Here is a 25,234-nt window from a genome sequence, read left to right as displayed (position 1 = left end):
ACATTTACTCGATTGACAGAGCATCTTTAGATATCTAGTCTAGAAACATGGAGATATTTCAGTAAATGACATACAAATTAGATAAAGCAACTATGTCATATAAACCAGTGTGGAAACAAATTAAATAGTGGATAGTTTTGATCTCTTCCTGAACATATCTAAAACACATACCTTGAAACATCCACATGGAACAGAAGTACAACCACTTTAAACTGCTATGGTTCTTACTTAAACATTAACATGTCTAATCCTGGCCTATGCCTTAACCCACAGTCCTTCTGCTTTTATACAATACACACACACACACACACACACACTCTCTCTCTCTCTCTCTCTCTCTCTCTCTCTCTCTCTCTCTCCAAGCTATAATGTGATCATAAATGTCTCTTGTATTTTTACACAAAATATTTACTCAACATAGATTTGGTGAACATCCCCCATGTGCTAAACACTGAAAGGTGCTAGGAATTCACCAAGACACTGTCCTATCTCAAGCAATTCCAAGATTGCTTGAGTAAAAAATAAGCATTACAATACAGAACTCTTCTGTTTATGATAAGGTTAGATTACAAAGGCCTGTTCATAAATTTACACTGATATCATACACACAACCAATATGCATATTTATGTAATTTAAGTAGCACTTTTATCTCAATTATACATTATTTACAACTCTCATTATGACTTTGTAACTAAAATATGAGGTTAATAAAACTCCTCAAAATAAGAACACAAAAATGTTCTTATATAAGCTAGCAAAAATGTACATCACTTTATAGATTGCTGAATTACTAAAAATATTCTACTCTTATAGACTCAGAAATCTGAGGATAAATAAAAGTGGCTCTGGTATGCAACTTAATTTTACAATGACAGCTCTAAAATTAATATTCTTCTAAGTACAGTTTTCTGTGTTGCATCTCTATTGCTATAGAGCTTTGCTAGATAAAGCAATACATAAAGGAGAAGAGTACTTCACTACCTTGGATAGGTAAATGAGGGTTTTTAAGGAGACTCAAGTTGACTTCATAGAAGACAAGGAAGTTCAACTGGCAAAGAAGAACAGAAGGAAATTCAAGGCAAGAAAAAGAACTGAGGCAAAGACAAGGTGTGACAGTTCAATTTATTTGTCCTCAGGATCTGCACAGCAGAAGGACCAAAGATACAGCTGGAAAGACAGTAAGAATATCAAAAAGGCAAAGGCAAGTAGAAGGGTGGTGACAATGGGGATTTAAGTAGAAAAGAGGTAAATTCAAATCTGCATTTGGAAACATCTTTTAAGCAGGAACTGAAGTAAGCACAGTACCAGTTGCACGCAGTAGCTCACATGAGAGAAGACAAAACACAGATCTAAGAGATAAAGTGAGGGGTGAAGGTGAGGAAAAGGATAGGAGAGATGAAGACAAAAACTATTATAGAACATAAGAACTAACTGAATGTAGAACTGCACAGAAGCACTAACTCGCACATACCAAAATTAGCTTACTTTGAACCACTCTAAAGTCAGTGGGTTCCTCTGAAAACTTGAGAAAGAAAATAACATTAAAATCCAGGTGATCTTACCCTGTCTCAAAATAAAAAATAAAAAGGGCTGGGGATGTGGCTCAGTGGTTAAACAACCCTGGGTTCAATCCCCAGTACCAAAGGGGAAAAAAAATCCAAGTAGTCTTAAAACACAAAACTCATTTTATTTGGGACTTCATCACATTCATTCCTCAATTCACCTTAAGCCAAATATACTAGCTTGGATAGTCAGTCTATAGGTAAGGCTTTGAGCATGAGGAGTCTGGTTCTTTAAATTGAAATTAAATGTGTACATCAAGAGAATGGAAACTCAATAATGACAAATAGCTCTTTTTATTATGACTTCGTAACTGAATCTTGTAAGTAATGAAAATTATTTTGTACTTTTAATTCATTAACATTATGATATATAAAATTTAAAATAATTACACTGATCTCACAGGAGATCAAGGTCTAAATAAAAGTAATCTAAATTTACTAATCCTAGACTACTTTTGTTAACCAATATATTTCTTACCAAGGAAAAATATGATAACTAAAATTATCTTAGGATACAGTTCATTAAAACTTCTTGAACTTTATAATCTCCAAAAAACTTTTATACTGTTAAAATTATCAAAGACTCCAGAAAGCATTTTTATGTGAGATTGTATCAATCAAGACTTATCATATCAGAAATTAAATTTTAAAATATTTACTTTATAATAAAACATTTATATGCTAACATAGATTAACATATTTTTATGAAAAATAACTACATTTTCCAAAACAGAAAATAATTACTAAGAAGAATGGCACTGTTATAAATTATTACAAATCTCGTTAATGCCTAGGGAAAAAGCATTTCCTCTATATTTAACCTGTTGTGGTATGTTGTTTTGGTTGAGCTATATGAAGAAAATCCTATCTCAGGCAGATAGTTAAAAAATAAAAGGCAAAATAAAAACCCTGAGAGGGGTTTTGGGGACCTCAAACAGACTTCCCACAATACTTTGAAAACTACTGATAAATATGCTAAACAACAATATAGCCTGGGTTAGTTGTCAATTAGACTTCTCCAAAAATTCTTGAATATTCTATAAAAATGCCTAAAATCTACCTAAATTCTCAGAGGAGGAGAAGGTGCAAGAAGAGGAGGAAGAGGAAAAGGAAAGGAGACAAAGAGGAAGAGGAGGAGGGAACTATCAGGAAATCTCACAATTATATGACTTGGGTACCTTACTACTATATCCTTCAAGATTAAAATTCTAATTTTATAAAACTTGGAAATCATTATAGAATGATGGCAATATAAAGGACCTTTGAGATTGGACCTTAGAAATTAACAAAACAACCAAGAACCAAAGATGCTAAAGAATCATCCAAAAATGTCAATAGCATAACTTATTAAAAGGCTCAGAGTTTAGATAGGGTAACCCAGCTTAAACTTAAGTAGTCCTTTCATTTCATACAATTGCACAAAAATATCTCAGAAATGCGCACATACATACAGAAGGAAATGTATGAGTACATGTGTTTTCATATTTTTATATTCCTATCTTTATAGTAAGACTTGGAAAATAATTCAGTTTTAAGAAACAATTGATGGCATAACTTTACCCAAATGTTAAACTAATAACATCTCCTATTAAATTTTTCAAGAATCACTTCAAATATAATGAAAATACATTTTATTTAGAATTCAGACCATTGCACCTACTAAAAAAACAGGTAGTGTTTCAAATACACAATTTAGGAAAAGACTGATCAATAGATAACTAAGTTATAGTTAGGAACAAGAAGTTCTGGTGTACTACTTACTGTGTAATAATGTGACTACAGGTAATGATAATATACTGTACATTTCAAAAAGCTAGAAGAATTTTAAGTTTTTACCAAGAATAAATGATATTTGAGGAGATAGGTGTGAACTAACCAGATTTCAACATTGCAAGTATACAGATTTTGAAATATCATGTTATCCCACTAATACACATAATTTTTATGGTTTTGTTTGTTCTTTTTTTATTTATTTTGATTCATTGTACACAAATGGGGTACAACTATTGTTTCTCTGATTATACATAAAGTAGAGTTGCAACATTTGTGTAATCATACATGTACATAGGGTAATGATGTTTGTCTCATTCTGTTATTTTTCCTTCCCCCAACCCACTCCCCACCCCTCTTTTTCCTCTATACAATCCATCCTTCCTCCATTCTTGCCTCCCTCCCAACCCCCATAAAGTATCATCATCATCTGCTGCTTATAAGAGAGATCATTCAGCCTTTGGTTTTTTTGGGACTGTGTTTTTATCAGTTAAAAATAAACTTCATTTTTTAAAAGTATGCTTCAAAATAAAGCATGCCATCAATTCCTTAACTTGTAGTCTGCATCAACAAACTTTTTAAAAATTATAATAACTTACTAATAGTCTTTATTAATTTCTTTACAAATAAGAATATTCACAGTATTTCTACTTAACTTTTCTAATAGTACCATGATCTTTTACTTGTCATCTTTAAAAGAAATTTTAAAGATCTCATTCCTACTGCATCCTCTAACATATAGGAAAATATATCTTGTTTATAAGCAATGTAATAAGATAATGAAAGAAAACTGATTTTGTAAGAAATAAATATTCTTTAAAACAGAAAGCGTGAGCCATAATTCAAAGCTATTTTTTGGAGATTAAAATAAAAAAGAAATTATAAAACAATCACATATCCACTTAAGATAAAATAAATCCATACTTAATTTTAATAGCATAAGGGCAATTTCATGTAGCTCTGTTCCTCCAAAGAACCAAAGAACTCATAACCGTGTTTAAAAAAAAAAAAAAAACTAAAATCCAGAAATCCATAGAAGTTAATTCTTGAAAGGTTATGATTTTTTAAAAGCTTCCAAAAAATAGATGGAAGAAGAGTTATAGATATTAGGTTCAACAGATATGAATGATACTATAATTTATAGTATTTCTTCCCCAACTGTCCTCCTTTAATTATCTTTGCACTTACAAACACCTACTAGCATATCAGATGCAAAGAAGCAATTTACAGTTAGATTTTTAATTTTTTTTCTTTCCATGATTCATTTACTCATTCACTAACTCAACTATTTAGTACCTACTATGTTCCAAGCACTGTATCAGACACATCGACTTTCCCAAATACAATACAAATGACTGGTACAAAAAATATTTTTAAGTATCCTTTTTATATAAAGATACAAAGTAAGAGGTAAGATGATTCATTCAAAAATGCTCTATTTTCAAACTCCTCCTACAACTCAATAGCACATACCTCTAATTCCTACTTGGGAGGCTGAGGCAGAAAGATCACAAGTTCAAGGCCCTCTCAAAATAAAAAAGAAATTTTTTTATGGTCTGGGGATGTAATTCTGTGGTAGAATGCCTCTAGGTTCAATCAACACAAATAAATAATAAAACTATTCATACAAATTATTGCATTGAGAAATCCAACAGACTAAGATGTCTATGTAGTAGAAGACCTAACTTTGAGGCTACCTATAAAGAACATATCCACAGGATATATTAGAAAATGCAGTTTACTCTGACATGGAGCCTACCCTTTTTTTTGGCGGGGGAGGTACTGGGGATTGAACCCCAGGGCCTTGGCTTACAAGACAAGCACTCTACCAACTGAACTATATCTCCGGCCCCTTGAGCCTTCCATTTTTAACAGTATAAATCAATTGTGACTTCATGAAATCTTCCTTATGAGTTTTTACTTTCCCAATTCTGAATAGGTAGATATTTAGGAGAGAAGGCTAATTCTAGACTAAGCAAATCTACCAAATATGGAAAACAATATTATCCCATAATATTGAAAGAGGATATAATATGGGATAATGTCTCACATACTTTCTTATACTGAGGCAGTCAAATTTTCAACTAAACAAAAATATCCTTTTTAATTAATTAATATTGGCATGAAAATAGAAAGCTCTTAAAATATTTTTGGTAACATCATTACATTACTATCAATTTTAAATGGAGTTTTTAATTTTACAGATATGTCATCAGTCTTACATGTTTTGTTACTACAATCAAAAAGCATCCCATATAATATTCCTTACTGAAATTAGTTTACACATCTTATAGGAAAATTCTATTTAAGCATTCCCCATAAGCTGAATATTTCCATGAAAAATAGACATGAATGTTTATAAAACTAGCTGGACAATCTGCATATCACACCAAATTCTGAACATGAGTGTTGAACATTTTTGGTTTAATCTCCAGTGAGATTAATCAGAGTTCTGAGGGAAGGTGTCATTTGTTGTAGTCATGGAAGATTGGCCATGATGTGGATAATGACAATCCAAATGAGAATAAACAGACCACTTACTTTAAGTGAAGAATCAATGACAAACAAAAACAAACGGGAAAAAAAAAAGCAGGTGGTAGTGCATCATTTAACAAAGTATTTAAAGTTTAAATGATTTTCAAAACTTCATATAAAACCATGCTAAGTGAAATAAGCCAATCCCAAAAAACCAAAGGCCAAATAATTTCTCTGATAAGTGGATGATGATACATAACAGGGGTGGGAGGAAGGCAAGAATGGAGGAAGGATGGATTGTATAGAGGAAAATGAGGAGTGGGAGGGGAGGGGAGAAGGAAAAATAATAGAATGAGACAAGCCTCATTACCCTATGTATATGTACGATTACACAAATGGTGTGACTCTATATCGTGTACAACCAGAGACAATGAATCAAAATTTTAAAAACTTCATATAAAAAGTATTAGTGCTAAACTATAGGATAGGACAGTATTCAATACTGATATTGGTACTCACCAAAATTTGAGTATCTGTAGCCTGTTCTTGGACTATTTGAATTGCTTTTGCCAGATCTTCTTCACCTTCTGGAATACTGAAATTGTCGTCTGGTATCTAGAACACGAGGAAGAGGATAGGAGGAGAGAGCAGAAATATAAAGTGACAAAATAGTTCCCCCTTATCCACAGGGAATGCGTCCTAAGACATTCTACAGATACCTGAAACCACAGATAGTACCAAATCCTATATGTGCTATATTTTTCCCATACATATACATATATAATAAAGCTTAATTTACAAACTGGGCAAAGTAAGGAATTAATAATAACTAATAATAAAAATTATAATAATATACTACGATAAAAGTTATTTTAAACTTATGAATTATTTATTTCTAGAATTTTCTAGAAATCACAACTGACAATGGGTAACTAACACCACAGAAAGTGAAATCACAGATAAGGGTAGACTACTATATTTCATTCCATAAATAATAATTCTTACAAAGTAAAGCATCAAAGAAATATATATATCATATCATTCTAAAGATCTATGAAAAATAGGTAACAAGTAGACAGCTTTTTTTCCTTATGAAAGGTCACACAATGTCACTTCTAATAAATTCAAGATTAGTCTGTAGGCAACTGTTTTTACCTATAAAGATTAATACAATCTAACAATTCTTCTGGGGAAAAAAGTCAGGCTATCGTAATGCCACAAATCTCTTTCCATCCCAAGTTTTCTCTATTACTTTTCATAACAACTATAAATAGTAAATCTCTAGTTTATTATTTTAAAAGTTCATTGGATATTAAGATCTTGGAAGAATGCAATGGATAATAATTACACTAAGGACAATTAACACTAATCACATCTTTCTTATGTGCTGAAAACTATTTTCGGCCCTTTGTATTTAATCCATTCAGTAACTCTCCATTTTGACAAAAGCCTGTCTCCCCTGTTTGATCTGTCTATTGCTTATCCAGTCACATATTGCCAGGCTTGCTTTCATATAGTTTCATTCACAGCTTCTGTCATCTACAAGTTACTTTATTCTCTGAGTCTCAGAAGTAATGGTAGGACTCCTGGGAACACTTAATTAAAGGAAAGCTTTGAGACAGGAACCATCTTTTACAGAAGTACAGTTAAGCTGGAAGGAAGCATGAGTCCTGAGCTCCAACTCCATAGTGGAGCATAGGAATTCCTACCAATAATAGAATAGATGATGGGAAATATTTGACAGTCTATAGTATAGATCCATAAGGCAAATGATAAGGAACTGAATATGAAGAATAATTAATAGAAAAACCAAAAGAGTCATGTATATTAGCCAAATTAAATGTTTAACTAAAATTTTCTCATCTCATTCTTAACCAGCTGATAATAGGTAACTTCAGTTTAAAAACTAGTGTCCTTTAAGGGAAACTGATTGTATGTTTCAGAAAATAAAACAGATCATAAGAATGACTGCAATCAATTTATGGAATAAATACTTAAGAGTTTAAAAATTACCTCTTCATATTCATAATCATCTTCAGACGCTTCAGTTATGGTAACCTCTGAATATCTTGTCAAGTTTAAATTCAAAAAATATGGAATAATACTATCATATTAAAATTTGATTTCACTTAAAATACAATATTGAATCAAAAACCTCATCAGGAAGTTTATAAATAAATGTAATTTTCAAAACAAGTTTTTCTTCCATGTAGCTTACAAATTTAGATATAAAATATTTTAATTAGTATGTTTATTTTTTTACACAACCCAAATTCATGGAAAACTGCATTTATATCTGTCCAACTACAATCTAATGATTTCCAAATTGAGTCCAAATATTTTACAAGAATAGTCAAAGTATAATAAGACAATATAAATTAGAAAGAGATATGAAAACAGTAAATTTTAAAAAATTATCTTTACCCACACCAAATTTTCCAGAGCTCCTGAATCAATTATTTACAATACAACATCACTTTATTTTGCATAAAATATTGTGATTGAAAAAAACAAAAGTCACACCAATATTTAAATAAAAGTGAAAAATATATTTTCATATGTTTTCCTCAATAAAATTTGCCTAAATCTCTATTTTTCTTACATGGCTCAAATTTTTAGTTAAATTTAGTTTACAGGAAAGATTCCCTAAATTTTAAGCAAATATAAACTATAAAGGCAATCAAAATTCATATTTCATAAATGCTTAAGCAGTTAATTATCAATGGAAATGATTCTAACAAAAAGAATTCTAAGAGCACTGCCATAAGACTTTCAAAAATTGTAACCTTAATAACAAAAACATCAAGATAATATTCTACATTAAAATAAATAGTATAATACAACCATAGTGTTTTTATGTTCTGATTTTGGTTTTAGTTGGTAGATTTACATTTTTTAAATTATTATACTAACATAGTATGTCAAGTTTAAAAGTTATGAATTTAACGCTTTCATGCACAGAAATGGTTTTGAAAATCAAAGATGAGATTAGACTATTTTCATTTTGCTGCTGGTTATAAAAAATTGTTATTTTCTAATACTTAGCTAAAGGGGTATATGACACCTCTGTTATTTGTAACAAGAAGAGATAAGAGATAACATTTACACAGTATTTAATAGAAGCCAGGCACTGCTCTACTGGTTTTCCATGTATTAAATCATTTTATCCTCACCTTGTCTATGAGGCTGGAACTATTATTATCTCCATCTTACAAATCCAGGATCAGAGGGGGTTTCAAGCTAGGGCACAAGTGAATTGGGAATCAAACTCAGAAGTTTAGGCTTCACCAGTAAGCATCACAATACCAGATCTTAAATTACACTACAGAGCTATAATAACAAAAATGGCATGCTTTGGCACCAAAATAGACATGAAGACACAGAAATAAACCCATATATATATATACAGTTATCTCATACTAAACAAAGGTGCCATAAACAAATAGAAGAAAAGATAGTCTCTTCAACAAATGGTGTTATGAAAACTGGAAATCCATATGTAGCAAAATGAAACTCAACCCCTATCTCTTATGCTGCACAAAACTCAATTCAAACTAGATCAAGGACCTAGGCATTAGACCAGAGACCCTGTACCTACTAGAAGAAAAAGTAGGCCCAACTCTCCAACACGTGGGCTTAGGAACCAAATTCCTCAACAAGACTCCTAAAGTACAGGAAGTAAAATCAAGAATCAAGAAACATCAGCCAGGGCTGGGGAGATAGCTCAGTCAGTAGAGTGCTTGCCTTGCAAGCACAAGGCCCTGGGTTCGATTCCCAGCACCGCAAAAAAAAAAAAAAAAAAAAAAAGAAAGAAACATCAGTCAAATTCTACAAGACCTTTAAAGAAGAACTAATACCAATACTCCTCAAGGTATTCTAGGAAATAGAAAAGGAGGGAAACCTTCCAAACTCATTCTATGATTCTAGTATCACTCTGATACCAAAACCAGACAAAGACTCATCAAGGAAAGAAAACTTTAGACCAATATCCCTGATGAACACAGATGCAAAAATCCTTAACAAAATACTGGCAAACCGCATTAAAAATATATTAAAAAGATTTATCCCAGGGATGCAAGGTTGGTTCAACATCCATAAATAAATAAATGTAATTCATCACATCAATAGACTTAAAGTTAAGTATCATATGATTATTTCAATAGATGCTGAGAAAGCATTTGAGCACCCCTTCATGCATAAAGCACTAGAAAATATAGGAATAGTAGGAACATACCTCAACATTGTAAAGGCTACAATGCTAAGCCCATGGCCAACATCATTCTTAATGGAGAAAACTGAAAGCATTCCCCCTAAAACCTGGAACAAGGCAGGGATGCCCTCTTTCACAACTACTATTCAACATCATCCTTAAAATATTAGTCAGAGCAATTAGACCAAAGAAATTAAAGGGCTATGAATAGGAAAAGAACTCAAGCTGTCACTATTTGCTGATGACATGATTCTATATTTAGAGGCCAAAACACTCCACTAGAAAACTTCTAGAACTAATAAATGAATTCACCGAAGTACAAGGATATAAAATCAATATGCATAAATCTAATGCATTTCTATTCATAAGTGATGAATCCTCTGAAAGAGAAATTAGGAAAACCACTCCATTCACAATAGCCTCAAAAAAAATAAAATAAAATACTTGGAAATCAATCTAACCAAAGGGGTAAAAGAAAACTATAGAACACTAAAGAAAGAAACTGAAGAAAACCTTAGAAGATGGAAAGTTCTCCCATGTTCCGTGATGGGCTGACAGATCTGGCTCCATGAGAATGTTCTAGGGCAGACTCTAGGAGAAATGACTAAACAGACTCCATTTTGCTCTGAGACTCCATGTTATGTAGGAAATAAGCTTCTCCCCATTGGAACACCCCACCTCTGTACCCATCATCAGTTACTTGGTATGACATGTTTAATAATATACAATGGCAACTCCTATGTAGTAAAGAATTGCTCTCTTTTGATTCCTATTGCTCCTAAACAAAGTACCATGTAAATAGTGATTGTGTGGATGTTAGTAACCATTCTTTAGTTTGTACCTAGGTAAGGGTCATTTTGACCCACTTCCCCCTCTGTCGATGATCTCATGATGTTAATGTGTAATTTCGAATCATAGCAACAGACACTTATGATTAATGTAATTTTTGGTATAAGAACCCCTACAACCCTGTGGTCGGGGCTGTTCTCCCAATAGCCATTTTTTGGGGCATTGTGTGAGACAGTCAGCCAGCCAGCTTAATAAAGACTCTCAAATTTGGACTTCTCAGTGGTGATGGGTCTGTTCTTAAGTTGCGCCCCATAACATTTCTTGAATAAGCAGAATTAATATTGTCAAAATGGTCATTCTACCAAAGGCGCTATACAGATTCAATGCAATTCCAATTAAAATCCCAATGACATTATTCCTCATAGAAATAGAGAAAGCAATCATGAACTTCATCTAGAAGAATAAGAGATCTGGAATAGCCAAAACAGTCCTGAGCAGGAAAAGTGAAGCAAGAGGTATCACAATACCAGATTTTAAACTACACTACAGAGCAATAGTAACAAAAACGGCATGCTATTGGCACCAAAACAGACAGGTACAACAATGGTACAGAACAGAAAACACAGAGACAAAACCACATAAATACAGTCACCTCATATTAGACAAAGGAGCCAAAAATATACAATGGAGAAAAGATAGCCTGTTCAACAAATGGTGCTGGGAAAACTGGAAATCCATATGCAGTAAAATGAAATTAAACCTCTGTCTCTCACCCTGCACAAAACTCAACTCAAAATGGATCAAGGACTTAGGAATTAGACCAGAGAACCTGCACCAAGAGAAGACAAAGTAGGTCAGAATCTTCATCATGTTGGCTTAGGATCAGATTTCCTTAACAAGACTCCCAAAGCACAAGAAATCAAAGCAGGAATCAATAAATGGGATGGAGTCAAACTAAAAGGCTTTTTTTTCAGCAAAGTATGCAATTAGTAATGAGAAAAGAGAGCTTATAGAATGGGAAAAAAATCTTTTCTACATGCACTTGAGATAGAGCACTTATCTCCAAAATTCATAAAGAACTAACAAAACTATACACCAAAAATACAAAAAACCCAATCAATAAATGGGCCAAGGGCTGGAGTTATAGCTTAGTTGGTAGAGTGCTTGCCTTGCAAGCCCAAGGCCCTGGATTCAATTCCCAGCACCAAAAAAATAATAAATAATAAATAATAAAATGCGTCAAGGAACTGGGCAGACACTTTAGAGAAGAAAACACACAGGTGATTAATAAATATATGAAAAAGTGTTCAACATCTCTAGTAATTAGACAAATGAAAATTAACTCTAAGATTTCATCTTACTCCAATTAGAATGGCTATTATCAAGAACACAAACAATAATAGATGTTGGTGTGGATGTGGAGGAAAAAGGCACACTTCTACATTGCTGGTGGAGTTGCAAATTGGTGCAGCCACTCTGGAAAGCAGTGTGGAGAATCCTCAGAAAACTTGGAATGGACCCACCTTTTGAACCAGTTATCCCACTTCTAGATCTATACCCAAAGGACCTAAAATTAGCATACTATAGTGACGCAGTCACAACAATGTTTATAGCAGCTCAGTTCACAACAGCTAGGTTGTGGAACCAACCTAGATGCCCTTCAACAGAGGAATGGATAAAGAAACTGTGGAATATTATTCATCCATAAAAAATAATAATATTATGGCATTTGCAGGTAAATGGATGGAGTTGGAGAATATCATGCTAAGCAAAATAAGCCAATCCCAGAAAAACCAAAGGCCAAATGTTTTCCCTGATAAGTGGATGATGATATATAATGGGGGGGGAGGGTGGTGGGTGAGAGAAGAATGGAAGAACTTTATGTAGAGGGAAATGAGAGGGAGGAGGGGTTGGGGTTTAGAAAAATGGTGGAATGAGACAGACATCATTACCCTATGTACATGTATGATTACACGAATGGTATGAGTATACATTGTGTACAATCACAGAAACAAAATGATGTACCCCATTTGTGTACAATGAATCAAAATGCAGTGTGTAAAAAATAAATACATAATTAAGTAATTAAAGAAAAAATCAATGAATGGATGGAATCAAACTAAAAAGCTTCTTCATAACAAAGGAAACAATCAAGAAGATGAACAGAGAGCCTACAGAATGGAAGAAAATCTTTGCCACCCTGCACCTCAGATAAAACATTATTCTCCAGGATATATATAAAGAACTCAAAAAACACCAAAAAAATGAATAACCCAATCAATAAATGAACAAAGGAACTGAATAGGCACTTTACAAATGAAATACGAATGGTCAACAAATATGAGAAAAAATGTTCAACATCTCTAGCAATTAGAGAAATGCAAATTAAAACTACTCTGAAATTTCATCTCACTCTAGTCAGAATGGCAATTATCAAGAATACAAGTAACAATAAATGTTGGCAAGGATGTGGAGAAAAAGGTACACTCATACATTGCTGGTTGGACTGCAAATTGGTGCAACCACTCTGGAAGGTAGTATGAAGACTGCTCAGAAAACTTAGAATAGAACCATCATTTGACTCAGTTATCCCACTCCTTAGCACATACCCAAAGAACTTAAAATCGGCATACTACAGTGATGGGGCCACATCACTATTTATAGCAGCTCAATTCATAAGAGCTAAGCTATGGAACCAATCTAGGTGCCCTTCAAGAGATGGATAAAGAAAATGTGGTATATATACACAATGGAATATTACTCAGTCATAAAAAAGAATGAAATTATATCATTTGCCAGTAAATGGATGAAACTGGAGCCTATCTTGCTAAGTGCAATAAGCTGATCTTCAAAAGAACAAAGGCCAAGTGTTCTCTCTGATATCCCACAATAAGTTATGGGGGATGGAAGAGTAGAAGTTCACTGGATTAGACAATAGGGAATGAAGGGAAAAGAGGGGAGATGGGAATAGGAAAGACAGAAGAATAAATCAGACATAACTTTTCCTATATTTATATATGCATATACAGCCAGCGTTAACTCCACATCATATACAACCACAAGAATGGGAAGTTACACTCCATGTATGTACGTCAAACTATACTGTCATGTATATCCAAAAAGAACAATTTTTTAAAAAAAAAAGTTGTTCAGGTTTCACAATGTTGTACTGCCTCTCCATACTCTGCAAGGGATTGCTGCGCTGTATAAATACTTGAACTGTTTGCCAATTATCTTTGACAGAGTTCTAAACCTCCAAATGCATTCCTTTCTCAGCTGTATCATAAGTAATCACAATATACCTCTGCCCTATCTCTATCACTTACTGGAGACACTTAAGTCTAGTTCCAATAGGACCAATCTTCAGATACGAGATATCTGTCAAAAAAAATGTATTTTACAAACATGAGTGTCTCTCCCAATGGTGTGGTGAAAAATAATAAGATTCGAAAAAAAACTGGTTATAGAGTAAGTATCCTGTAACTTAAATCCATCCATATTTAATACTACATGAAGTGAAGTGCCTACTTGTGTAAGTTATCTATTCCAACGGCATTTGCCTCATTCTCCTATAATCTCTTGCCAGCAGCCTCCTCAGAGAACACCAGGTTTCTAGTAGCAAAACATTCAATGTATTTTAGCTGTCACTAATGTCTAATTTAAAGTATTTCTAACATCTGCCAATCCCCAGTTCCAAAGACACTCTGTTACTTTAAAATACTTCTTATGTTAGCACCCCACTCAAGGTACCAAAATCTCTTTGCTATTAATTACTACATAACAAACTGCCTAAAACTTAAGGCCTGGAAGATCAATAAGCAAATACTATCATTCTCCCAGTGTAGATGAACCTAGGGGCCATTATGTTAAGGGAAATAAATCAGACACAGAAAAATAAACTGCATAATATCCCCTAAGTGTAGAATCTAAAAAACTATCCAACTCACAGAAATAGACAATAGAGGGTTGTTAACAAGAATTGGAAGTAGAAGAAATCAGAGATGTTGGTCAAAGAACAGAAACTCATAGTCATAAGATTAATAAGTTCTAGAGACAATCTACAGCTTGGTGATTATAGTTGATGTGTTATGTACTTGAAATGTGCAGAGAGTAGATTTTAAGTATCTTTACCACAAAACAAAAAACAAAAACAAAAAAACTATATGAGACAGAAACATTAATTAGCTTGATTGTGAAAATCACTGCACACTAATAATCACTAGATAATGTGCATTAAAATGCCACATTGTACACTTTGAATATATAAATTTTGTCAATCACATTTCAATAAAACTTTTAAAAGGGAACAACACCATTTATTATCTCAGAGTTTCTGTGGGTCAAGAATTCTCTAGTCAATTAGCTGGAAAATTCTGTTTTGGCAGTCTCTCATAGATCACTGTCAAGATGGCAGCAGATAGAAGCCATCTGAAAGCTGAAAGTCAGCAGGATCCACTTCCAAGATGGCTCACTGAAACTGTAGTAGCTGTTGGATGAAGACCTCAATTCTTCTCCATGTCAGTCTCTCAAAAGGCTGCTTGAGCATCTTCAAGATAGTAGCTGGCTACTCCTAGAATTAGCAGTCCAAGGGGTGGAAGTCACAATATCTTTTATGACAAAGGTTCAGAAATCACACCTCATTATTTTTTCAATATCCTATCAGTTACACAGGTCAACACTATTCACTGTGGGAGGACTGTACAAGAGCATGAATACCAAGAGGTGGAGAGGTACTGAGCATCACTTTAGAAGCTGGCTAACTACCATATTGCCCTATGGGGTTTTAAGAGATTTAAAAGAGGGGCTGGGGTTGTGGCTCAGTGATAGAGTACTTGCCTGGTATGTGTGAGGCCCTAGGTTCAATCCTCAGAACCACACATAAATTAAAAAATTAAATAAAGGTCCATTGACAACTAAAAAAATACTTTAAAAAATCTTCTTTAAGAAAAAGATTTAAATATACATGGAAAGCATTTAGAATGGTATCAAGTTTATAGAAGATGCTATCCAACTATTTGCTACTACTATTTTCCTTATTCTGTAAAGACAAATCTGTGGAGAAATCTCATAAGTGTCCCTGCCCCACTTCTCCCATAGGTTAAGATTAAGATGATCAGGTAAGGAAAAGATATCTTAAATTTCCCTCCAGTTCTACATTTATTTTTCTGATATAATTTTACTTAATGTGATAAGATTTCCTAAAGTTCAGTTACAGGAAATTAGTCTCTTTACTATGGAAAAGGATGCCCCCTTTTGAAAGCTACTAGAAAGTGACTTTATAAGCAGTTCTTTGTAAGTCTCCAGAAAAGCAATGCCATCCTTCATATTCATACCATAGGAAATGTGAAAAAGAAGTAACTATTCCAAAATCACCTGAACAGACTAAAATTGTAATCTAGTCAACCATAGACTAGATTATATGAGGAAGAGATGCCACATCATAGGTTGCTGAACACAGCTATATAGAAAGGAGAAAATGATTTATTCTCAAAGCACTGGAAATTCCAAACCCCTGTAACTCCTATCCAGCAAACATTCCATGTGTTGGCTTTAAATCACTAATAATATACTGTTTCCTCACAATCAAGAAAATATTATGAGGAAAACAACTATTTTATTTTCACATGGATCATAACCATATTTAATTTCACATAAACCTATGAGATCAAATGGAACATACATTGTCATCTCTAAGCTGAAAATGAAGAAACTGAATCAGGAAACTTAAGAGATTTAACCAAGCTCACACAGCTAAGAATGACAGAAACAAGTTTCCTGAACATAAACAACATGAATTTTCTATAATACCATACTGTCTCTACAGTGACAAAACAGCACTGTGCAATTTTTAATCAATATCCTAAGTAATGAGCTCACATCACATATTTTTTCCCAAAATCTCAAGTAGTATGTAACCAACAGTTAACTCAAAATCACTTAAATGGCTCAATGTGAAGACCCGAGGAGAAGAATAAAATATCTATAGGGTAGAGACACAAAGATTAATATAACCAAGGTCAAGAGATTAATGAGACAAAAAGTTAAGCAAAGGACAAAACACTGAAAACAGGAAGAGGTATCCTCTTTGATTGATATTTCTAAGTGTCCATATGATTTGTACAGAAAATCATCTCAGAAGCAATTTAGTTTAAATGTCATATTGCAATGTTATTGAAGAAACAAATATGCTTTGGCACATATGTTTGTATATATCTGTCTATCTGGCTAGCTAGCAACACAGGGACAAACACACAAACTAATTCTAAAGTGGCAGTTTACAAATCTGCATGTCCTAAGAAATATTTTTTAAATGAATGTGGAACTTAAGAGGAGAAAGGAAATAATAGAAGTAAGACAAATGAAAATATGTAGCCCATGTCATGGGTCTCATGCTAAGCCACAGATTTGACTCCAAGACTCCCATCAGTCTGGGTAAAGATGGCACTATAATCAGATATCAATACAGTATCCACCCAATGAAAAAAGATGAGTTTCTCAGCAGATATACAACATTTTCTGGTTCCAATGCCTCAGAGAAATTACACTCTTGAGTTCTCATAAAGAAAACACTATATTGTACAGATATTGATCCCCTTGGCTCTCAGGACAGCCTGAAAGACAGTAAAGTGAAGTCTGTTAGGGCACCATGTGTGAAAAAGTTTGTAAAGTACTCCTTTGAACAGCAATCTTCCCAGAGTGAAAAAGGGCAATTCATCAAGAATTGTCTAAAAGAAAAAACCCTTTATTCTGGTTCTACTTTTACTGAGCAACTTTCTCATCTGTAATTTAATCTCTTAGGTGATTCTGAACTCCAGAAAACATCCATACAATCAAGCTGGCCACAGTTCTCATGCAGAGTTATTTTTTCACTGGAATAATAAGCTAGCATTCTGGCTCACAATCAGTTTCAAAATGCCAAGCTGGCTCTGAACCCTTATAAAACTCCCTTCTGCCTAGTATTCCTTCAAAGAAAACAGCTGAACTCTACTTCTAAAATTCATTTTGTACTACTTTGTTTGTTGTCCCCAGATCTGACTGGTCTTGCTCTGAAGCCACAGTCCATAGCACCACCTACTTCCAGGTCAGCTTCTTCTATATCCCAGTCACAGCCTAGACATAGCTTGAGGCTCCCATCTCCACTTGTTCAAAAGGAATTTAGGAGGACTTGTGAGTTTGTCTAATATAATCATTTCCAGGGTATTTGGTCACCACAGATAAACTAAAAGTTTCTGCAGTAGCAGAATCTACAATGGATCCTGACACTGAGAATCCTATCAGAAAAGAGACCCACGTAACAGCTACACTGAAATTGCCAGGCCACCCCAAACCAACCAGGGTACTATATAGAAGGCACAACTTTGAGGCTACCTCAGAGAAGCATTTCTGCTGGAATGCAATCCAATGGAGCAGAGCTTGAGGTCAGAGTTGGTATGAAGGAAGCACAAAGAAAGTTCTTCTGCAAATGGACCACAGTCAGAAACCAATTAACAGTTTTTAGAAGTGAGCAACATACAAAAGTTCCTTACATGTAAGTCTTTTCTATTGCCTCATTTACAGATGGTGATCATGGCCAATAGCAACATCTTTATAAAGGACTACAGTAAAAATACAGCTAATTATATTTCACATGATTTCCCAACACTACTGTAGACAAAAATTGCTTCGTAATCTTTGCTATCACCTCAGACCCAATGTACACAGAAGCAATCTGAAATCTAACCCAAATTGTCCATAATCAACATCTTACTTGCTCAGTTACAAATGGATTATAAATAGCAAGCATCACACTCATCTTCCCTTTCTCAGGAATGTCAGTAAAAAGGCAGCTGAATAATACAGATTAAAGAGGGCAAATAACTGGCATGCTAGCTGTCACACTGCCCATTGGTTTTAGCTCCCTGTAGTCTACACCACGTTTTCCTGAGGTCTAAGAATTCTTATTAATGTCACATACCATGGAGTCACTACCAAGTCAACAGAATTGGAAAGAGTAGAAATACACGGGCCATTCCTGCCCTAGACAGTTATCACACATCTGTCTCAGAAGCCAGAAAATATGTTTTGCATATTTTTCCACATACAAGACTCATAGTTCTCCTAGTGGGTGATGATGCCTTTCCAACTTCTAAATCAGAATATCCAAATAAATAGGCTCTACATGTTATACTTCTATCTGAAAATATAAAGGCTAAATATCAAGATATTTGTCCACAAGCTTGCTACTGCAATTATAATCCTTAGAAAAGCAATACCAGCATCACCTGGGAGCTTGTTAGCACTTCAGAATTTCAGTCCTCACCAGGTTTTACTATATTGGAATCTTCATTTAACGATCCATGGGTGATTCATATACACATTAAAGTTTCCCTAGATTAGAGGACATAGAACAAAACACAATTTCTTCTGTCTAAATAACCTAGAGCTTACTTTTTTTCTTTTTTTTGTACCAGAGATTGAACCCAGAGGCACTTAACTACTGAGCCACAGATCCAGCCCTTTTTTTTTTTTTAATTCTTTATTTTGAAACAGGATCCCACTAAGTTGCTCAGGGCCTAGCTAAATAGATGAGATTGGCTTTGACCGTGCCTCCTCCTGCCTAAGCCTTCTGAGCCCTGGGATCACAGGAATGAGCCACCACTCCCAGCATACAACTTTCACACAGGTAAAATTTAGCAACTAAATTCTGGATTTAGTAACATCGTTCTTGATCTACTTCTACATTTCAGTTATTTATCCTTATTTGAATGTATGTAGCATACATATATTATAATATCTAACCACCCATGGACAAATTAGGTTTTCCAATGATGATGATAAATACACTGAGTACATAATGATTATTTTACAAATGTCTTTTTGCTTAATAATATAAACATTTCAGAGAAATTTCATTTTATAGAAGAAAATGAGGTTTCCAAAGGGAATGATTCATCTAAGGGTATGATGAAGGAAAGGAGAGAGGGAAATCTATACATCCAGGTTTCTAATTCCCTTCACTTACTCATTTACAATTATGCTTACTTTTGCAAAAATAAATACCAAAAACAATAAATAATAAAAAGCAAAAATGACAAAAGTTCAATTGAAGTTATCAGTGAACATTATTTCAGTGAAAGAATAGTTAGAGATTTCACTTAAGACAAAAAGTCATCCTATATGGGACATCATCCAAGTATTATCTCCTACTTCAGGGTCTGAAATCCTTAATTTTGCAATTTCAGAAACAGTTGACTTTAGGACCACATTCATAGATGATTAGCCTCAAAAGACTGGCTTAACCTCACTTGAGATATTGCTGCTAGGGGTGGAGGTAACCTTTTTCAATGGCCAACAAACTCATATTCATAGTCTAAGAAACCATATTCTTAGTAGTAGGTATAGAAGGATGAAATAATCAAAAGCTAATTAGAGGAGAAGCATACATAAAGGGAGACAGGTAACAAATGCTTCAACTCCTCTTTCTCTAGGGCCTACCTATGCATTCCATTACTCTTCCTTGAACAAGGTCTTTCTTTAGACAAGTAACAAGAAAACCAATTAACCTTTAGCTTACTTAGTACAAATTCATTCTAGCTTGCATCAGTCAAATGGAACTGGGCACTCCCAAAAGGCCAGAGCCACATTTTATCAAGCAGCCCCTAGACACTACTACAATCAAAAAATTTATCCAAAGGCTGGGGTTCTGGCTCACTGGCAGAGCGCCTGCCTAGCACATGTGAAGCACTGGGTTCCCTTCTCAGCACCACATAAAAATAAAAAAATAAAGGTATTGGGTCCATCTATGACTAAAAAAAAAAACTTTTTTAAACTCAGTCAACTTGTGTTGATTTCTAATAGATAACTCATTCACAAAATACAACCAACCTTCTTTCCAAGTTCTAGATACACCTACTTAGTCCTCCATTTCATGTAGTTAAAATATGGTCTCATATTTTATAATGCTGCAAAGATTTTCACAATTAAGGGTTCTACAGAGGATTCATGTACTTCATAACTAGATTTCTTAAAGCTCTAGTGATAGCTTGTATGAGAACTGTGTCACTTATGTTTCTATATGACCTTATTGAAGTTTAAAACATAGCGATACTGTGAAGCTCTTCAGAAAAGAAACAGGTGGCACTGATAGAGCTAAGAGGTTACAGAAAAGGGCTGTATTTTCTATATTTCCTTACTCAGTATTGACAGCTCACTGTCTATACTAGGAGCATCTGTTCGGTCATAAATAAGGGAAGACCAGGGCCAAATGCAGTAAGTTAGGTGATTAAGTATATGTGCAAATTAGAGGGCATCACATTTCTGATTTATCTGAATGTGTTATAACTTTTATTTATCTGCTGAAGTAGCTCAATTAAATTACCTGAGAGCTAAAGACTTTAAACCCAAGAAAGTCTCACTTCGGTAACTATCATAATTGCCTTAAGAAACAATGTCAAATAACATTATACAGTCAACTCTTAATTATGCATGTGAAGAGAGCCCAGGGATACAAGGATAATTGGCATTCGCAAGTAATCTTCAAATTTCATTTTAACTAAGAGTTCAAGCCTCTCCCATGACTAAACCTCTTCCCTGAACATTGAATAGAGCAAAGCTGACTGCTTAAATGTTTAACTTTGCTATCCCCTGACTGCCTTTTGGTTGAAACACAAAATAGTAATCAGTCAACCAAAGAGAGATGGAAGAAAAGCAAAAGAGCTAGATAATTCACAAATTGGACAATAGAATTCTGAAGTTAGAGTTATTTATATTTATCTGTTAATGAGATTATTTGAAGAAGACAAGGTATGCAAACTGCTAAATGTTGGCAACTGACTCAGTGATCTCCCTGCAAATTAAGTAAATCGGATTTTCATTGTTAAACATTTCATTATGTTGGAATCCTATTTTACAAAGATATCTGCAAAAAGTTATCTTACTGTGTTACTCATGTTAAAAACTGAACTATATTTACAGAAATCATTTTTACTGCAGAAAAATATAACAAGATGCTTGGTTGTTGTTCTAGTAAGGACACTGGAAAACTATACTTGACACAGATAAGTTCAAAAAGAATAACTGAATCATTTTTAATTTGAAAGGAGTATTACTGGAAAAGACAGACTGTTAGGACTATGAAAACAGTATTTTGTGACACATATCTTTCCTTCCAACTGATTTCAAACTATTCAAACTTATATTCCTGTAAAAACCATTTTTCCATCCAATAAAAAGACATACTTTCTGTAGTCTTGCCACTAAATCCTTCATAGCTTCCTAAAAGTGTGGATGTGTACTGAGCCTGAGTTAGGACAGGTTAATTTTCCAAGTTAACAAAACAAATCACTGCTGGATCTCTAAAATCTTGAATTAAAGCAGGGGGATTATAGTTGGACCAAAAAAAAAAGGGGGGGGGGGAGATTTTGGAGTTTGATATCTTTAGGAGCTGATTAGATAACCATCTCTCTCTTATCCGCCTAAAGAAAGGAGTTATATGTCTTTTTCTCACAAACTCTCCACTTCTTTTCAGTACCATTAACCTATGGACCTAGAGGAGAGGAACTCTAAAGGCTTAAAAGTAAAGAGTGAACCTAATTATCCATATATGGTTATTCAGTTTTTCTAGTACTTCCATTGATTACCAATCATCAATATTTACTTTCTTTCAGGTCATTTGGTTGCAGAGGAAAAGAGCTGCTATTATTAGTATTATTATTATTATTAGGCCAAAAATTATCTCAGGAAGGTGATGCTGAGAAGACAAATCACTAAGCCCAGACAATTGGACCACCAACAGGATCACGGGTGAGGGAGCCTGAGCTTCACCTCTTTAGAGCCCAAGGACAGAAGTCTTTCCCTAGTCTCAACACTTCCCAAATGAATTTATTGTGACTGTTATCTGAAAGCTTAAGGATTTACTTAGGGAACCCATTAAGTGAAAGGTGGGTTGTGGCACTTGAACATAAAAAGCAACCCTCTGTCCAAAATGTATGGAGTGGTTACTAAGTACGAGGTCCTGGGAGGCCTCCCAACTCTTCTTCTAAGAACAGAGGTACCTACACTCCTAAAAGGAGAAATTCAGTGAATGGCTATTAGGGGACTCCACCTTGAGGTCCAACAAACTCCGGGCCGGCGGGGTGGTCCCAGCCTCCACAGACGCCCCCTCACCCTCAACACCCGTCCCCGCGGCCACGCCCTGAGGGCCACGCCTACATGGGAAGGATACGCTCCAAGTAGTAGGCGCCCTCGGCGGCCACCGCGTCCCCCGCGTCCCCGTCTGCACTCAAACCCATGCCCAACGCTTCCTCCAGGTCCCGCAGACAGGAGTCGGGCGCGCCTGGCTGAGCTGCCATCTGCGGCGCTCCGGGCCCCGCCCCTGGCGGGCCCACCGTCGTCCCTAAGGGCAACTGCGTGAGAGGACGCTTTCCGACTGCCCCACGCAGCTCTCGCGAGATCGCAGCACTCCGGCATCTCCCGGGGGCCAGTCCGGCGCACGGGAGAGCAGACCTTGCGGGTGCGCTTCCTTGGTTACTAAGGTAACGCCGTTGCGTAGTTACCACAGAACCCAGGGAGCGGCTGCCGGAGTGGACAAGGGGCTGGAAACAGTCGGCTGGGATTACTTCTTTTCTTTCGCTTTGACCCTATCATTTCCTTCTCCGTTTTCTTCTCTAAATTGCCTTTCTTTTGGCTCTTCTGTGCCCATTATTAGTCCCCGAATTTTAGATGTTTGTAGAGCCCAATTTGCTCAATGCCTGGAAGAAAAAAATAAAATTTTAGAAATCATAATTGAGAAGTTAACCCAGGAGAACGACCAGACGGTACTCAGACGCTCAGCAATCAAGAATGAGGGCGATTGCCTTAGTCAATTTCTTTCTTGCCATCTTGAATGCATTTATCTAGACATCCATCTTCAACTTGGTTTCAAACGCTGGGACTTAAGAGTAGTATTCGGTTGGTTTTCACAAGGTAAAGCTACACATGGCCCTACATAGTGTGTAATAGATGTCTTTGCCCAATCATGTGCAGTCCTTTGCTGACAGGTTCTTCTTCAGATTTTGTGTGTGTGTGTGTGTGTGTGTGTATACACACACACGCATATATATATATATATACATATATATTTATATTTATATATATATACATATATATATTTATATTTATATATGTATCAGAAGCATCTGTAAGACCTTTTTCCTTGCAGATTCTTTTTTATTCTACATTTCTTGATGAATATCAATGTTAAACAATGACTCCATAAAACTCCCATTTATTACCAAAAGTAGTGGGAACTTCCTAAGGTGATTGAGAACCTTGGTGTCCAACACCAAAGAGGCTGCAATCAGAGCCTGGTTCACCACTTACTATTTGTGAAAACGTGGGCGCTGTCCCATGCACTACTTAATACTTCTAGGCTTCAGTTTCCTCATTTACAAAATGGTGTTAATAATATTACCCACTTCAACGTGTTGTGAGAGTTAAAACAACACAAAACATTAAGAACTTACTAAACTTATAGTAACACCAAGAGATTTGAGCTGTTTATATTTCATATTTGATTTTTGTTGTTTTGTTTTTAGAATAATCAAGAGTCACAACTGCACATAACAGTTGGAAAGTTCATTCCTGGTATTTATTCTTTACCTAGCCTACTCTTTGTCATTGACTTCTCACATCAAATATATCCTGAGTGTTCATTAAATTCAAGGAACAATTACAGGGGACTGAAAATACAAAAGGATTCTGAAACTGGGTAATCCACTGCTTTTATAGAAAGTCTGCTCTTTGTTTCAGAGAGAGGCATTACCTCATCTCTCAAGGTTGTTTCCTGTAAATCCAGCCCTGAAAAATGACCTGGGTAAGGAGTGGTCTGGGCCTTGTATTTCCAGCATACCCATCAAGACATGTAGAAACATGAGAGCCACAAAGCAGGGTCACTCAGAACAGTTAATGTTTATTTTTATTTATTTTGTTACAACAGCTCCTTTTTCTCGATTTTTTAGATGTAGTATGTCCTTTTCTACAGATAGGTTTGTATACTAGCCCTTCTGTGTTATTTTATTAAGCTCTCTAAGCCTCAGTTTCTTATTCTCTGAAAAGAAGGGTTTAAATATCTAGCTTACTAAATATAGAGTACATGAAATATGTAAAAAGCACTTAACATATCTGGTATGTGAGATGTTTTCAATAAGTAATTGGAAAAAATTGCTAAAAATATTAAGTGAATATGCCAAGCCCAAACTGGATATTATATTTGTAAGGAATTTATATGAACAGTTTTGAGATAAAATATAATTTTTAAAATATTTAGTACTTAAAAAAGGGAAATAGTTTAATACAGTCATAAAAAATGCATTATGACTGGTATCCACTGCATATGGCAGAGAAAAAGTAGTAAAGATTCTTGTCAAAAGGGCTTAAAAGTTTTGTAATTCAAAGAAGTATCATTAACTA

At 34.8% G+C, this 25,234-nt stretch overlaps 1 protein-coding gene across 1 annotated transcript in view; it reads right to left on the bottom strand.

Moving 5' to 3' along the window:
- Spag16 (sperm associated antigen 16) overlaps positions 1 to 23,171 on the bottom strand; it is a 1,066,789-nt gene extending 1,043,618 nt beyond the window's left edge. Inside the window, exons 1-3 of the mRNA XM_047546617.1 lie at positions 23,010 to 23,171; positions 7,822 to 7,868; positions 6,328 to 6,423 (exon numbers count right to left, since the gene is read on the bottom strand). Of these exons, the coding sequence (XP_047402573.1) occupies positions 6,328 to 6,423; positions 7,822 to 7,868; positions 23,010 to 23,136 (270 nt within the window). The 5' untranslated portion in view covers positions 23,137 to 23,171. The remainder of the gene's footprint in view (positions 1 to 6,327; positions 6,424 to 7,821; positions 7,869 to 23,009) is intronic.
- Positions 23,172 to 25,234: the final 2,063 nt, after the last annotated feature.

This window comes from Sciurus carolinensis, chromosome 3 (assembly GCF_902686445.1).
Source record: "Sciurus carolinensis chromosome 3, mSciCar1.2, whole genome shotgun sequence".
Classification (NCBI taxonomy): domain Eukaryota; kingdom Metazoa; phylum Chordata; class Mammalia; order Rodentia; family Sciuridae; genus Sciurus; species Sciurus carolinensis.
This window is presented reverse-complemented; position numbering and strand designations above follow the sequence as displayed.